We start from the raw sequence: 15,916 nt of genomic DNA, 5'->3' as shown, positions 1-15,916 counted from the left end.
TAATGTGACGCTATTAAATAAAAACAAACTGATGAATGTCGATGTCATTGATGATATGGTCTGACGAATATAGAATCATGTCAGGTATATCTGTTAGTAGACTTACTTACCAGTCTAACATGTAGGCATGCCTGATCTACACAGTACATTTCTATCTGAATGGTCCCAAATAAGACCCTGGTTTATTCATTTCTCACATCTAAGAAAAGATGGCACATGGAATGAGAGACCGCAAGATGCATTCTTGAATAATCCAAGACTTTACTTTGTAAAAAAGGAATGTAATAATAGTACACAGACTGGTGAGATGGAAACATGATTACTTGATGGTGATGTTAATGATGCTGATGTCTTCGTAAGGTTTGTCTGTTTTAGGGTTGACTTTGATGTTGGAGATCCTCTGAACTACCTCCATTCCCTTGGCACTCCTGCCAAACACTGTGTGCTTGTTGTCCAGCCAGGGCTTGAAAGACAAGTAGGGAGAGCCATTAACTTAGGTCTAGATTTATTTGAACATCTTTGTACATAATGCAGAAATATACATTGGTAAAATACTTAATAAAACACATTCCTTCAACCCCAGGAATGTAGAGAAAGTAAAATATCGGACTTCAGTATCCTTTAGTTACCGTGGGAACGACAGTGATGAAGAACTGTGATCCGTTGGTTCCGGGGCCTCCGTTGGCCATACTGAGGGTGTAGGGCCGGTCGTGTCTCAGTGTGGCATGGAACTCATCCTCAAACTCCCCTCCCCAGATACTCTCCCCTCCCATGCCCGTCCCTGTAGGATCCCCTGTCTGGATCATGAAGCCCTGGGTGGAGAGGAAAGACTACACGGTCAAAACATAGTCCAGCACATCCTGTGATTAAGTTCCTACTATAACTCAAAACAATGAGCAGTGATTAAATGTCCTACCTTGATGACGCGGTGGAATATGTGGCCATTGAAATAACCGTTCCTGCTGTGAACACAGAAGTTCTCCACCGTTTTGGGACACCTGAGATACATAAAGTAGTCCATAAACATAAGTGAAACTGTCCAATCAAATATATCAAATGCAAAACTGTAGGTTCTGAGGAAAGTTAACAGACAGAACCTTTGTCATTGCAAATAGAAAGGAAGCATTGAGGGAAGTCCTTTAAAACAACAGAGGGTGACCTACTCGACAGGGAAGAGTTTGATGTGGATGTCTCCCATGGTGGTGTGGATGATGGCGCTGTCTGACACCCTCTTTGGACCCTCGGCCTGGGTAGCAGCCATCACCTCCTCCTTAGACGGCTTCTCGTTGAACACATCTCTGTCTGACTCGGCACTCTTTGTGTCCTCCGGCTCTCTCTTGGAGAACTACGAAGATAAATTAAGTTGTAGTGACAGAAATGCTGAGGAAATTATAGAATGCGGGTGAAAATATGTCAAAGAATAGGAGCAACAGTAATATACCATTTCTCTTTTACAGGAGCTACAATTGCCCTTCAAGGACAAATAAAGTTGACTGAATGTTCACCATGTAGAAGCGGTTCTTCTTGAAGGCAGTGCAGAAGATGGTGGGGTCTGGCTTTGTGCTCTGCAGGGCCGGGTTGTCTGATGCCTTCATCTCGATGGTGGGAGCTGTGTTGCATGCCTTGGCAACCCCCTGGAACAGGCTAAGCTTCACCACACGGATGTTCTCCAGCTTCCCCAGGATACGCACACACCTGAACACACACAGGTGACAAATACATTTTGTTTCAGTCCAGCCTTAAAAACAACTGATTCAACTAATCAATTTATCATCAAGAGCTTGATAAATTGACTTAGGGTTTTTAGTGCAGGGCTGGTACAAAAGCCTGCTCACTCTGTAGCTCTCCAGGGCTGACAACCACTGCGTTTAGAGAATATTACTGTGAAGCGCATTTTGACCATTAAAACGCTACCTGTTGGTCTCCACATTGATGACCTTGATGCCCAGCATGGTTCCGTAGAGGACGAAGTGACCGGTCTCGTCAAAGATGATGTTGGTGAGCCTAATGCCGTCCACCTTCTCCAGTTCCCTCTCTACCGCCATCCTCCGACCAAACTCCATGTCTGGCAGCTGCTGCTTCATCTGCTGCAGCTCTGTGAACATCTAAAAGGACCAGGTCAGAGATGGGCCGTAATGAGAGAAAGTTACCACAATTCAGATAAATGCACTGGGAAATGTGGGAAACAGTGAATAGGCTACCAATTTGTCAGTATCTTGTGACAGAAAATAACAAATCTCTTGATTATAAGATGTAGCACAGTTTATTAATAGCAATGTGAAATAAAGTAAAGACCCGATTGTGAAAGTTAGGAACTTACCGATAACGACTCATCAAACACCCTCATCAGTTTCCCTGTCAGGAAGCGGAAGATCCTGACTTTCCTGTCGGTGGCAATAGTAGCCATCTTCCTACCGTCGTGGGAGAAGGCCAGGCTGGTTGGGTAGGTTTTGTTTTTGGCAAACTCATACAAGTCTGTGTCAGTCTTATACTCCCAGTCCACGTGCCGGGGGAAGTTGAACTCGCTGGGGAGGCCGGTCCAATACTCCAGCATTCCAGCCTTGTCTGCAGAGACGATGACCCTGTATCTGGGGTTGAGGCGGATCTGGGACAGCGGAGAGGAGTGTATCTTGTCAAAGGTATGGAGCTTCTCGTTGCTTCCCCGTCCGTCGTAGACAAAGATCTTCCCGGTGGATTTCTCTGAGCAGGCCACGCAGCAGATGGCATCGCCTGGGTTGTAGATCCACTCACACTGGCCCGGGTGGAAACTACACAAGACACACAGAGCAGAGGAATGTCAGATCAACACTCATGGTGCTTTTGGAGAGAGAGAAGGGATAGCTTTTGGCTTTAAGGCAACAAGCTAAATTGCTAGACCTTTCACCTCTAAAAAAATAAATATGTAAACTCACCCCAGCTTGAGCATGTTGATCATGTCAAAATTGACCACATCAAAGACTTTCATGGCCTGGTCGTCCCCAACAGAACAGAATAGAGCTCCATCAGCACTGACAGAAATACACTCCATCACTCCTGTAACACGAAGAAGATGAAGAACAGTGAATTCAAGCCCTGAATGATATTTCAGTCAGTCTAAAGCCCAGTGTGAGGTTGCATTAAGATACATTTGAATTCATACAGATGTATCATTCATACCCAGATGACTGCGGAAGTGTTTGACAAACTCTACCCCCTCATCTTCTTTCTTTTTCCAGAACTTCACATGGCCATCCTGACTGGCTGTAATGATGAAATCTGTCCTGGAAATTAAAACATGAGTTTAAAGAGGCAGATTGAGCACCATTGTGGTGTGTGCATGCGTGTTTCTAACATTTTTGCATGGTCCTTGCTATCCGTCCAACTCTGATGTCACCCCATTGAAGTTTACATTTAAAACAGTTAAAGAGCGACTGCCACTAAAAATCAACTAATCCCTTTGAAAACGGCCTATGTGGCATCGATATGAGTCAGAAACATTTATTCTAGTGTCAAAATTGACTACAAAGTGTAAATAGGATCATTTTGGTCATAAAGTCAGTCTCATCTAAAACGGAGATTGAAACCTCAGTGCGTGCCCAACGTGTAAATGAAGGTTGGGTTTGGATTACAATTAAGTCAACAAATCATGCCACCTTTTGCCAAGTTCGACATGCAAATCGCCCCTCCGCTTCCCTTCATTGAATTGGGCTCTGTTGTTTCATCGCCACCAACCAACGCGTTCAAAGGATCACGGCCGTTTGAGACTGAAAAGCCCTATACGGTTTGACCATGCAATGCATGCTTCCAGAAGGATGCACAGCCAACAACTATTGTTTGCATGCCCTGCCGAAGGACCCCATCACGCGGAATAGGTCGTTGGAGTTTATTGGTCCCCAGTGGTGGTGAGTATACCGGTAGCGAGACCATAGACTGCTGGTTATGTATATTTTTATAATCATGATCGTCGCTAGCATAGCTGACGTTAGCTAGCTGGCTACCAACTAGCGAGTAACGGCGTCACCGGCCTGAATCTAATCCAATCTGTAGCCAGTCAGTCTACATATGTAAAGCATAGAATTAGCTTCCAAATTATATTACGTTATTTCTCAAACTATGTTTATAATTGAAAGTTGACAATTGTTGACCCTGTTTTTCTGTTAAAGTGCAAGTTGGGTGCCAGACTGATATCCCCTGGTCATGAACGGATGCCAGGACCTAGCAGAAGGAGCAAAGATGGGTATCATAACATGTCCAGCAATGTGATTGCAATGGTTTAGCCACCTCCAAAAATAATTTAATTCACTGTTCACTTGCTATTTTCACAATTTGTCAGGCAAGACCTCAGAATAAAAGTGTGTCATGCGACTCAAGTACCCTTGTGACACCTCCTCCATTTTTGCCAGAGTCTCCCTCGACTCCTATGAAAAGGACACGCCATCATGAGGCCTCTGATAATGACCCGAGTTATTGCCTTGATGACGCAATCAACAACGGGTAACCCTGTAAAAGGCCCTTCCGGTCAACACCATCTCATAAGATTGCCTGCTGCAGTTGTTCGAGAGATGCTCAGACTGCAGCATAACATGCAGCATATAGAAGATCAGCAAGGGGGCCCTCATCCCCATCATGCCTCGCTGTGAGCATTCCTATGAATGGAACAGTCAGCCACATTTTGGCAAGTATCCAGCCAGCAACCTTCACCCATCAGCGGCAACAGCTTTCACAGGCTCATAATTTTTACAAATACATAAGGTAACCCACGTCATTACTTTGATACATTTGATAACCCAATTGTGAAACATAATTTATGTAAACTGACATTATTTGTTGCTAATTTTCTACTTCTTAGATGCATATAATGTCCAGGGCATAACCTAGCCTGGTGGAACCAGCCTGATCGCTGTCTTCACCATTCTATTTCACTTCACATTTTATGATATCTAATGTGAAATAGAAAGGCGATCAGGTTGGTTCCACCAGGCTAATCATAACCACCATTGATAATGTAATCAGTGCTCTCTGTGTGTGTTTTTGTGTGGGACCGAGCAGTATCTTTGAGGGGCCAGGAGCTGATCTATGCTGCTATACCCATCAATGGGGCTCTGGCAAAGACCTTACCTCCAGCTTCACCTCGTTTGCTCACCAATGGTCGTCGATGGGGAGAACAGAATTATATAGGTTTAGTCTAACTTATTCAAACTTCAACATAGTACCTGTTTGTGTGTCAGATACTGTTTGACCTATCCTAACTGCCATTGGCAATAGAACAGTGACTATGTGTTCACAGAAACATGTATGGAGCCAGCACATGGAGACTTGCAAGATGATGTGATGAAGTCCAGTCTGACAGACAGGCTTGATACTGATGTCTCTGAATGGAGAGACCTGCCAGTCGGCATTCAACTTTTACTTGTATCGTCTTTTTTTATTATTGAATTGAATGGCATCAGTTAATATGGGGAGGGAAAACCCCTGTGTATTCTGCACCAGGATCATAGAACTCCTGTTGTATACCAAACACCACACAGGAAGGTATGACCACTCTGACATGTTTGCCAAGGTAGCCCCATTACCATCAGACAAAATGCCAATAGGCACAGTATCTGAATCGGCTGTGAATGAAAGGTGCACATTGTTATACACTGCTCAAAAAAATAAAGGGAACACTTAAACAACACATCCTAGATCTGAATGAATGAAATAATCTTATTAAATACTTTTTTCTTTACATAGTTGAATGTGCTGACAACAAAATCACACAACAATTATCAATGGAAATCAAATTTATCAACACATGGAGGTCTGGATTTGGAGTCACCCTCAAAATTAAAGTGGAAAACCACACTACAGGCTGATCCAACTTTGATGTAATGTCCTTAAAACAAGTCAAAATGAGGCTCAGTAGTGTGTGTGGCCTCCACGTGCCTGTATGACCTCCCTACAACGCCTGGGCATGCTCCTGATGAGGTGGCGGATGGTCTCCTGAGGGATCTCCTCCCAGACCTGGACTAAAGCATCCGCCAACTCCTGGACAGTCTGTGGTGCAACGTGGCATTGGTGGATGGAGCGAGACATGATGTCCCAGATGTGCTCAATTGGATTCAGGTCTGGGGAACAGGCGGGCCAGTCCATAGCATCAATGCCTTCCTCTTGCAGGAACTGCTGACACACTCCAGCCACATGAGGTCTAGCATTGTCTTGCATTAGGAAGAACCCACGGCCAACCGCACCAGCATATGGTCTCACAAGGGGTCTGAGGATCTCATCTCGGTACCTAATGGCAGTCAGGCTACCTCTGGCGAGCACATGGAGGGCAGTGCGGCCCCCCAAAGAAATGCCACCCCACACCATGACTGACCCACCGCCAAACCGGTCATGCTGGAGGATGTTGCAGGCAGCAGAACGTTCTCCATGGCGTCTCCAGACTGTCACGTGCTCAGTGTGAACCTGCTTTCATCTGTGAAGAGCACAGGGCGCCAGTGGCGAATTTGCCAATCTTGGTGTTCTCTGGCAAATGCCAAACGTCCTGCACGGTGTTGGGCTGTAAGCACAACCCCCACCTGTGGACGTCGGGCCCTCATACCACCCTCATGGAGTCTGTTTCTGACCGTTTGAGCAGACACATGCACATTTGTGGCCTGCTGGAGGTCATTTTGCAGGGCTCTGGCAGTGCTCCTCCTGCTCCTCCTTGCACAAAGGCGGAGGTAGCGGTCCTGCTGCTGGGTTGTTGCCCTCCTACGGCCTCCTCCACGTCTCCTGATGTACTGGCCTGTCTCCTGGTAGCGCCTCCATGCTCTGGACACTACGCTGACAGACACAGCAAACCTTCTTGCCACAGCTCGCATTGATGTGCCATCCTGGATGAGCTGCACTACCTGAGCCACTTGTGTGGGTTGTAGACTCCGTCTCATGCTACTACTAGAGTGAAAGCACCGCCAGCATTCAAAAGTGACCAAAACATCAGCCAGGAAGCATAGGAACTGAGAGGTGGTCTGTGGTCACCACCTGCAGAACCACTTCTTTATTGGGGGACAGCTGCAGGCAAGACTGACAGATGGATCTTGGTGGTTGCAAGGAAACTTCCATATAAACCACACCCCCAAGTCAACTAACGTTTGGCTTCTATCATGGCCGCCATGACTGCTTGAGGAGCAGGCCAAAAAGAGGCCAAATTAGCGGGTTCAGTTCCCCTTTAAAGTTAGGGTTTAACTCTCGAAAACCCTTCTCCGTATTTAGGGTTTTCAGTGCTTACATTCGCTCACTGATGGCTACATTCGCTCACTGAACTACAATTCCGACACAGTGTTTTAACGTTTAGAAATGTCAATAATCATTGCTTTCAAAACGGTTTTCGAAACATATGCTGATATATACACTGAACAAATATAAATATAAATGTAGTGTTGGTCCTATGTTTCATGAGCTGAAATAAAAGATCACAGAAATTGTCCATTTGCACAAAAAGCTTATTTCTCTCAAATGTTGTGCACAAATTAGTTTACATCCCTGTCAGTGAGCATTTATCCTGTTCCAAGATAATCCATCCACCTGACAGGTGTTGCATATCAAGAAGCTGATTAAACAGCATGATCATTACACAGGTTCACCTTGTGCTGGGGACAAAAGGCCACTCTAAAATGTGCAGTTTTGTCACGCAACACAATGCCACTGATGTCTCAAGTTGAGGGAGCATGCAATTGGCATGCTGACTGCAGGAATGTCCACCAGAGCTGTTTCCAGAGAATTTAATGTTCATTTCTCTACCTTAAGCCGCCTTCAATGTCGTTTTAGAGAATTTGGCAGTACGTTCAACCGGCTTCACAACCGCAGACCACATGTAACCCCGCCAGCCCAGGATCTCCACAACTGACTGATTTCCTTATATGAACTGTACCTCAGTAAAATGGTATAATACTATAGTATCCATGTCCGGTATCTACCTGAAACTTGTTCACTGAGGATAACTCTAATGCTATCTATATGGATGTACGATCTCTGTGGTAACTTGTATCTGTACAAGGTGAACTCTGAATTACTCTATACATTGGTCTCATTCCCCACACAAGCCTTTAGATGTGGATATTTGGTGGTCAGGTTACTACTGTCAACTTGTTTTCGTTTGATTGGTCAATGGTTGTTGGTTTTGGGTTGAAAGGTTACACCTTCAGATGTTATCAATGGAATTAAATGCCTTTGTTCTCCATCTTATCCTGTATCCATGGAGGAAGGTTGTAGGATTAATTCTCATTTCATAGGCTTCTAGGAATCTTTGTTCATGCTTTGTCTTGTAAGTTAACTTTAGGATCTACAGTGGGGGAAAAAAGTATTTAGTCAGCCACCAATTGTGCAAGTTCTCCCACTTAAAAAGATGAGAGAGGCCTGTAATTTTCATCATAGGTACACGTCAACTATGACAGACAAATTGAGAAAAAAAATCCAGAAAATCACATTGTATGATTTTTTAATGAATTTATTTGCAAATTATGGTGGAAAATAAGTATTTGGTCACCTACAAACAAGCAAGAATTCTGGCTCTCACAGACCTGTAACTTCTTCTTTAAGAGGCTCCTCGGTCCTCCACTCGTTACCTGTATTAATGGCACCTGTTTGAACTTGTTATCAGTATAAAAGACACCTGTCCACAACCTCAAACAGTCACACTCCAAACTCCACTATGGCCAAGACCAAAGAGCTGTCAAAGGACACCAGAAACAAAATTGTAGACCTGCACCAGGCTGGGAAGACTGAATCTGCAATAGGTAAGCAGCTTGGTTTGAAGAAATCAACTGTGGGAGCAATTATTAGGAAATGGAAGACATACAAGACCACTGATAATCTCCCTCGATCTGAGGCTCCACGCAAGATCTCACCCCGTGGGGTCAAAATGATCACAAGAACGGTGAGCAAAAATCCCAGAACCACACGGGGGACCTAGTGAATGACCTGCAGAGAGCTGGGACCAAAGTAACAAAGCCTACCATCAGTAACACACTACGCCGCCAGGGACTCAAATCCTGCAGTGCCAGACGTGTCCCCCTGCTTAAGCCAGTACATGTCCAGGCCCGTCTGAAGTTTGCTAGAGTGCATTTGGATGATCCAGAAGAGGATTGGGAGAATGTCATATGGTCAGATGAAACCAAAATAGAACTTTTTGGTAAAAACTCAACTCGTTGTGTTTGGAGGACAAAGAATGCTGAGTTGCATCCAAAGAACACCATACCTACTGTGAAGCATGGGGGTGGAAACATCATGCTTTGGGGCTGTTTTTCTGCAAAGGGACTAGGACGACTGATCTGTGTAAAGGAAAGAATGAATGGGGCCATGTATCGTGAGATTGAGTGAAAACCTCCTTCCATCAGCAAGGGCATTGAAGATGAAACGTGGCTGGGACTTTCAGCATGACAATGATCCCAAACACACCGCCTGGGCAACGAAGGAGTGGCTTCGTAAGAAGCATTTCAAGGTCCTGGAGTGGCCTAGCCAGTCTCCAGATCTCAACCCCATAGAAAATCGTTGGAGGGAGTTGAAAGTCCGTGTTGCCCAGCGACTGCCCCAAAACATCACTGCTCTAGAGGAGATCTGCATGGAGGAATGGGCCAAAATACCAGCAACAGTGTGTGAAAACCTTGTGAAGACTTACAGAAAACGTTTGACCTGTGTCATTGCCAACAAAGGGTATATAACAAAGTATTGAGAAACTTTTGTTATTGACCAAATACTTATTTTCCACCATAATTTGCAAATAAATTCATTGAAAATCCTACAATGTGATTTTCTGGATTTCTTTTTCTCATTTTGTCTGTCATAGTTGACGTGTACCTATGATGAAAATTACAGGCCTCTCTCATCTTTTTAAGTGGGATAACTTGCACAATTGGTGGCTGACTAAATACTTTTTTCCCCCACTGTACTTGTTCTCCCCACTGTATGTATGTATGTATGTATGTATGTATGTATATATATATATATATATATATATATATATATATATATATATATATATATATATATATATATATATACACACACACACACACAGCTCAAAAAAATAAAGGGAACACTTAAACAACACCTGATTCACACAGTCCCCTCTGAACAGTTGATGTTGAGATGTGTCTGTTACTTGAACTCTGAAGCATTTATTTGGGCTGCAATTTCTGAGGCTGGTAACTCTAATGAACTTATCCTTTGCAGCAGAGGTAACTCTGGGTCTTCCATTCCTGTGGTGGTCCTCATGAGAGCCAGTTTCATCATAGTGCTTTATGTTTTTTGCGACTGCACAAATCTTCCGGATTGACTGACCTTCATGTCTTAAAGTAATGATGGACTGTTGTTTCTCTTTGCTTATTTGAGCTGTTCTTGCCATAATAGGGACTTGGTATTTTACCAAATAGGGCTACACAACTGAATGGCTCAAACGCATAAGGAAAGAAATTCTACAAATTAACTTTTAAGAAGGCACAGCTGTTAATTGAAATGCATTCCAGGTGACAACCTCATGAAGCTGGTTGAGAGAATGCCAAGAGTGTGAAAAGCTGTCATCAAGGCAAAGGGTGGCTATTTGAAGAATCTCAAATATACAATATTTTGATTTGTGTAACACTTTTTTCGTTACTACATAATTCCATATGTGTTATTTCATAGTTTTGATGTCGTCGCTATTATTATACAATGTAGAAAATAGTAAAAATAAAGAAAAACCCTGGAATGAGTAGGTGTGTCCAAACGTTTTACTGGTACTGTATATATATATATATATAAGTATAATATGCATATATCAAGTCTTCTGGTAAGGCCTTGTGGAAACACTAACCCAATAAAAAAGGTGTGTAGTAATTTAACCTTTTGTTTTAGGAAAATTATTTCTCGCTGATATGAAAGATACGTTCCTTATGTTTCCAAAAACGTACCGCAAGCGATGCGTGTTAATGTTTAGACTAGCGTCAGGGCTCTTAACAAAACTCCCCCAGTCAGAAGATACTATCATCAATAGGCGCTAAAGCAGTTAGCATCTATGAATGGGGTAGGTAAGGGTTATGGTTAAGTTTAGGGTACGGACGTCCCAAGGATACCGGATAGCACTAATCAATTTAGCATGCAGAAAAAGAGAATAGGGTAGCTGCATCCCAATATGGCGACTGGAGTATGGGCGAGTTGGTGTATCGAAAGGAAAGTAGTGGGCGTGTGGAAAGCAGTGGGTGTGTCAAAAGGAAAGTAGTGGGCGTGTGGAAAGGAGTGGGTGTGTAAAAAGGAAAGGAGTGGGCGTGTGGAATGGAGTGGGTGACTCAGGCGATCTGCTATAGGTTAGATGGTTTGAATTGATTTTTCCCCCTTCCCTTTCTTACCACACAACTACTGTACATTGAGCTACCGTACCGCAAGAGTTTGGACTTTGTTTTTATGCCAGAGGAGAAGTCTGTCATATTTCACTGTTAATTTCAGACAAATAATTGTACATTTTTAGTTATTAAACTAACTATTATTTTTGATTAAAAGTATTGATGACGGGTGTACTTTATGTGTTGTATGCGTGTGCAGCTGTCACTCTGACCTTGGCTACTTCCCACACCAGTGCCTGTTGTTGTTGCCATTCATGCCCTTCCCATTGAGTAGTAGACTGTATGTATGTATCAAGGTGATATCTAGATGGTTATCAATATTAGTTCTTTCTTGTGTAGTCTGCTATCCTACATGAAATAAATGAATGTGAGAGAAATAAAATGGCCACGTTTGCTACCGCTGGCGACGACACGCGATACCAAATAGGAAGCACTTCAAGTTGGCAGGCACGTCGATTCAACACCCGGTGCACCGGTCGCCGGCTTATCGACTCGTTGTGTAGCCCAGGATTTCTGAACTTGGTCCTGCCCCTGCTACCCCCGACGCCGGAAGGGAAAGGAGGGGGAAAATGGAGTCCTTTGAGAAGGCAATAAATAGATTGGTTAGGAGAAATGCAGTATTATCATAAGGAGACGTGGGGGGAAAAAGAGAGGCAGAGGAGGTCTAAGAGAGAGAGGGAGGAAGACTGAGTTTGAGTCTGTAAAAAATTGTGGGAAAAAGGGAGAAGGTTTGTTAAAGAAGAGTGGTAGGAAATGTAAGCAAAGTGAGCTGAAGACAGGAGTAGAAATGGAAGAGGGTGAAGTATCGGAGGTGGTAGGTGTGGTGAAGTGCTCGGAGCCTGAGGCTTGCACAGAGGGTCAGGATAAAGATGAGTCTGTGACAGTAGGAGTGAAGTTTGTGGAAAAAGTGGATCCTTGCCTTTTGGCTGATCCATTTGTGGTTTCAAGATGGGTGAAAAAAGCATTGGGTATAGGGGAATCGGTGAGGGTAACCAGAAGTGGTCTAGTGATAATTGTTTGTGTTTCTGTTGGGCAGAGGGAGAAGGTGCTTAGAGTTAAATAAATGGGGGAAAGAATTGTGAATTGTTTCGCACTTAAGAAAAGGGCGCCATTGAGAGGAGTGATTACTGGGGTAGCAGTAAATGTAAAAGTGGATCATCTGAAGGAGAAGATTCCCGGTGTGTGTGATGCTCGTCGTTTGATGCGGACAGGGTGGCGAGAGTGGGGAAACAGAAGAGTCATTGTCTTTTCTTTTGAGTTTTGAAGTTGAGATAAAGTGAAGTTAGGATATATAATGTGCCGAGTACGTTACGATGTTACAGGTGTCAAACTTATGGGCATGTGGCAGCAGTATGTAGGAGGAAGATTCCAAGGTGTGAGAAGTGTGCAGAAGGGCATGAGACTAAGGAGTGTGAAGCAGTGGGGAAAGTAGTGGTATGTGCTAATTGTAGGGGTGGCCATGGGGCTGGGGATCAGACATGTCCAGTGCGAGAGAAGCAGGTTGAGGTTTCCAGGGTAAGAGTAGAGAAGAAGTTGTCATATGCAGAGGCAGTGAAGAAAGTAGAAGAAGAGGGGTCAAGGGGGGGAGTGGTGAGAGTAGGAGATATATACCAGTACAGTGGGATAGGCAAGCAAGTGATATATGTTTCAGTAAGATTGGGTTTTTAGCGTTTATAGCAATGGTTACTAATTGTACTGCAGGGATGGAACGCAAATCGAAGAAAATTGAGGTTGTGGTGGCAGCTGCAGAGAGATATTTGGGTGTGCGAGACCTGACAGCAGAAGAGTTACAGGGAGTGTTAAGTGGTGATGTCCCATCATTTCAGGTTGAGGGCATGAGGTAGGTGAATATATTTAAATAGTGGAGAAGGGTGGGGTTAATTAGTAGTAGTAGTTTTGAAGTTGTGAGTGTAGTGTTAGATGGTAGGATATTTCTTTGCTTTGTTTTATTTTATTTTTCAAGAAAAGATAAGGGAGTTGTACTCCAGTATAGTAGGTGGCGGTAATGCAACAAATTGGATGCCAACCACCATTAAACCTATTTGAAGAAGAAGAAACGGTCTTGAGTGGCAACAAATTCGCTTTGCATACACCCACTCCTTTCGACACGCCTATACTCTGGTCGCCATATAGGCCCTTTTCACGATGACGTCATCTAACTTCCGCCTTTCCGCGTAGCAGGTTAACTTCACTTCCGTTCGCCCGTAACCTGAGACTTCTCAACGAAAATACAACTGTTGACCACTAACTAGCAAGCTAGCTACTTGAAGAAATTCCAAAAGGTACGTTTAAGTTAAATTAGTAAAGTTAAGAGTAATAATGTTTACGTATATGCAATGGTTTGTAACTTGCTAACGTTATTGTTAATTCATAATTGTTCACTGCCTTAGTTACTTAAAAGTGGGCAAACGTTAGCTAACAACAACTTAGTACCAGATACCGATAACGTTAAAAGGTAGCGTTACATTTTGAGTTATCACAGAATCTTTCCCAGTCTTTATTGCCGTCAACAACCCACATCGGTTTGTAAGAATTTCGTTGTGTATTAAGTTTAATGATACAAAATCAGAGCTCAGACTGAGAAACAAACTGATCCACAGTGGAACTTTGTGGAATCATTCTTATTAAATCTGCAACCGCAGCAAAACACAACAAAAAGAAAACTTATCTATCTTAACCTATCTTATCATAATGTTAGAGAACTGTTTATCTGAGAAACCTGAAGCCGATGAGCCTCCTCATTTTTCTTCATGGACCTGTAACATCGCCCTCTCACTGTCACCTCACCGTTAACTACACTTGAGACTGTTTCAATACAGTGATTGGGAGAAAGGGCGCAGCATTAGCCATTAATACATTACTGACTCTTATCTTACGGTCGATACAAACAGCAGTAATATTAAAAAGAGGCTGCAAAACAGAAACTCGTCAGCTCATAACCTTCGCTAGCATAGGGCTAATTTAAGCTAAATAAAGATAAACACGTACCTTCATAATCAAACAGGTAACCTTCAACGAAGAACTTGTAGCCTTTATCAAGCTTCGATCTTGAAGTAAGGGACCACTTGTCAGCAAGTCGTTCTACGTCGTTAAGTCGTATTGGTGGCAGATGTGAAAGGGACTGGGTGAACTCCATAATGATGTGCTACTAGCTAAGCGTTCCTAAGCGACACCGGATGTAAACATAACCTGCATCGCGGCAGAACGGAAGTTGTCTTACGTCACGTGAAAAGGGCCTATTGGGCTGCAGCTACTCATAACAGTACTTGCAGTGAAACACAAATCAATTAACCAGGAAGTAAACAATCAGCACGTGAAAGTGTATCGTGCGTTATCTACAGGTTGTAGATAACGTCAATAGCTAGCTAGCTAGCAAGCTAACGTTACTTACTTGGAACCGACAATGTGCGTTATAACATCCCTATGCATGTAGCTCCTCTCGTACATGGCTGATGATGGCAAGTTGTCCAAATACACACGTTCATACTCCAGCACTGTACAAAAACATAAAACCACTATTGTTAAAAGCAAGCACAATTTGAGAACAACACTATTTTTTATAGCCACCTCTGGCCTGCTAGTCCCCCTACCTCTACAGAAGCACAGTTCCCGCTCAGCCCAGTCAAAGCTATTTGCTGCTCCGGTACCCCAATGGTGGAACAAGCTCCCCCACGACGCTAGGACAGCGGAGACACTTGAAATCATACCTCTTTAAGGAATACCTGGAATAATATAAAAGTAATAATTATACCCCCCCTTTACTACCACTATCTTTTGTCTAATCTAACACCTGACTTATTTCACCTGCTAGCACTGACTTGTTTAAAGAAATGTACTTATTGTGACCGAGATGTAGTTGTCCCTGATTACACTAACTTTGCTCACAGCTGCTTGTTTGAAGAAGTGTACTTACTGTGATCAAGATGTGGTTGTCCCACTGGCTATCCTAAGTTGAATGCACCAATTTGTAAATCGCTCTGGATAAGAGCGTCTGTTAAATGACTTAAATGTAAATGAAAAGTTAGTGCAGTGCTGGAGGTGTGCTAACATAGCTAGTTAACGTTAGCTAGCTTATCCATTATATAGCTACCTTTTCTCTTCTTGGTCTGTGTCGCCTCGCTTGGCATGGGTCCAACCCATTCCTCCTCCTTTTCTCCATCTCCTCCTTCACTCTCATTCTCGTCTAGTTTTCGTTTCAAATCTAAGTTTTCTGTGGTGGACGCCATTGTTGTCGAATTGAATTCACAATTCTTCCTCGGCTTCCGTACAGTTATTGACAGACTTGGAGACAAACTCAGTAGCTAAATGCCGCACCGACGTGGAATTAAATTACATGGCTCTGCACCTACTGTATCTTTCTTGAAATTATTAGTGTGACCCAATATATGTAATAGCTCAGTGACTAACCGAAAGCCACGTTTCCACCACATTGTTTTTACCTTGCTGATAGTCATCTCATCATGAAAGGATGGAGAGAGGGATACACTTCTGCACGTCTTGCCTCCAAAAGAAGGTGCTATTTTCCATTTAATGAATATCAAAAGATTGAAAAAAGTAAATTCCTCAATGTCTATGCATTTCTCAAACAGCAGAATATA

General features: G+C 43.3%; 1 protein-coding gene across 5 annotated transcripts; it reads right to left on the bottom strand.

Annotated features, from left to right (window-relative positions):
- Positions 1-239: 239 nt before the first annotated feature.
- LOC311127349 (peptidylprolyl isomerase domain and WD repeat-containing protein 1-like) lies at positions 240-15,575 on the bottom strand. Of its 5 annotated transcripts, none has more exons than XM_084159183.1 (13): positions 15,409-15,564; positions 15,232-15,320; positions 14,909-15,040; positions 14,710-14,812; positions 3,157-3,260; positions 2,913-3,033; positions 2,321-2,768; positions 1,915-2,105; positions 1,506-1,695; positions 1,164-1,345; positions 917-998; positions 630-812; positions 240-463 (listed from the first exon to the last, which is right to left on the bottom strand). In XM_084159183.1, the coding sequence occupies exons 3-13, from the start codon at positions 15,021-15,023 to the stop codon at positions 320-322; spliced, it is 1,863 nt and encodes a 620-aa protein (XP_084015309.1). In that variant the 5' UTR covers positions 15,024-15,040; positions 15,232-15,320; positions 15,409-15,564; the 3' UTR covers positions 240-319. The 5 variants fall into 5 exon arrangements, with proteins under 5 accessions (XP_084015309.1, XP_084015311.1, XP_084015310.1 ...); XM_084159185.1 differs by having other exon boundaries at positions 14,909-14,995; positions 15,409-15,436; XM_084159184.1 differs by lacking the exon at positions 15,232-15,320 and having other exon boundaries at positions 15,409-15,562.
- Positions 15,576-15,916: the final 341 nt, after the last annotated feature.

This window comes from Coregonus lavaretus, assembly GCF_964263955.1.
Source record: "Coregonus lavaretus genome assembly, chromosome: 4".
NCBI lineage: Eukaryota > Metazoa > Chordata > Actinopteri > Salmoniformes > Salmonidae > Coregonus > Coregonus lavaretus.
The sequence above is the reverse complement of the archived record's forward strand: the minus strand, read 5'-3'. Positions and strand labels throughout refer to the sequence as shown.

Excerpts from the sequence above, each read along its gene's own strand:
- LOC311127349 (XM_084159181.1), bottom strand. The coding sequence starts at position 15,544 with ATGGCGTCCACCACAGAAAACTTAGATTTGAAACGAAAACTAGACGAG. Across the intron at positions 3,034-3,156 it reads ACACTTCCGCAGTCATCTGG|GAGTGATGGAGTGTATTTCT; the intron begins GTATGAATGATA and ends TTCGTGTTACAG. Across the intron at positions 813-916 it reads TATTCCACCGCGTCATCAAG|GGCTTCATGATCCAGACAGG; the intron begins GTAGGACATTTA and ends CTCTCCACCCAG.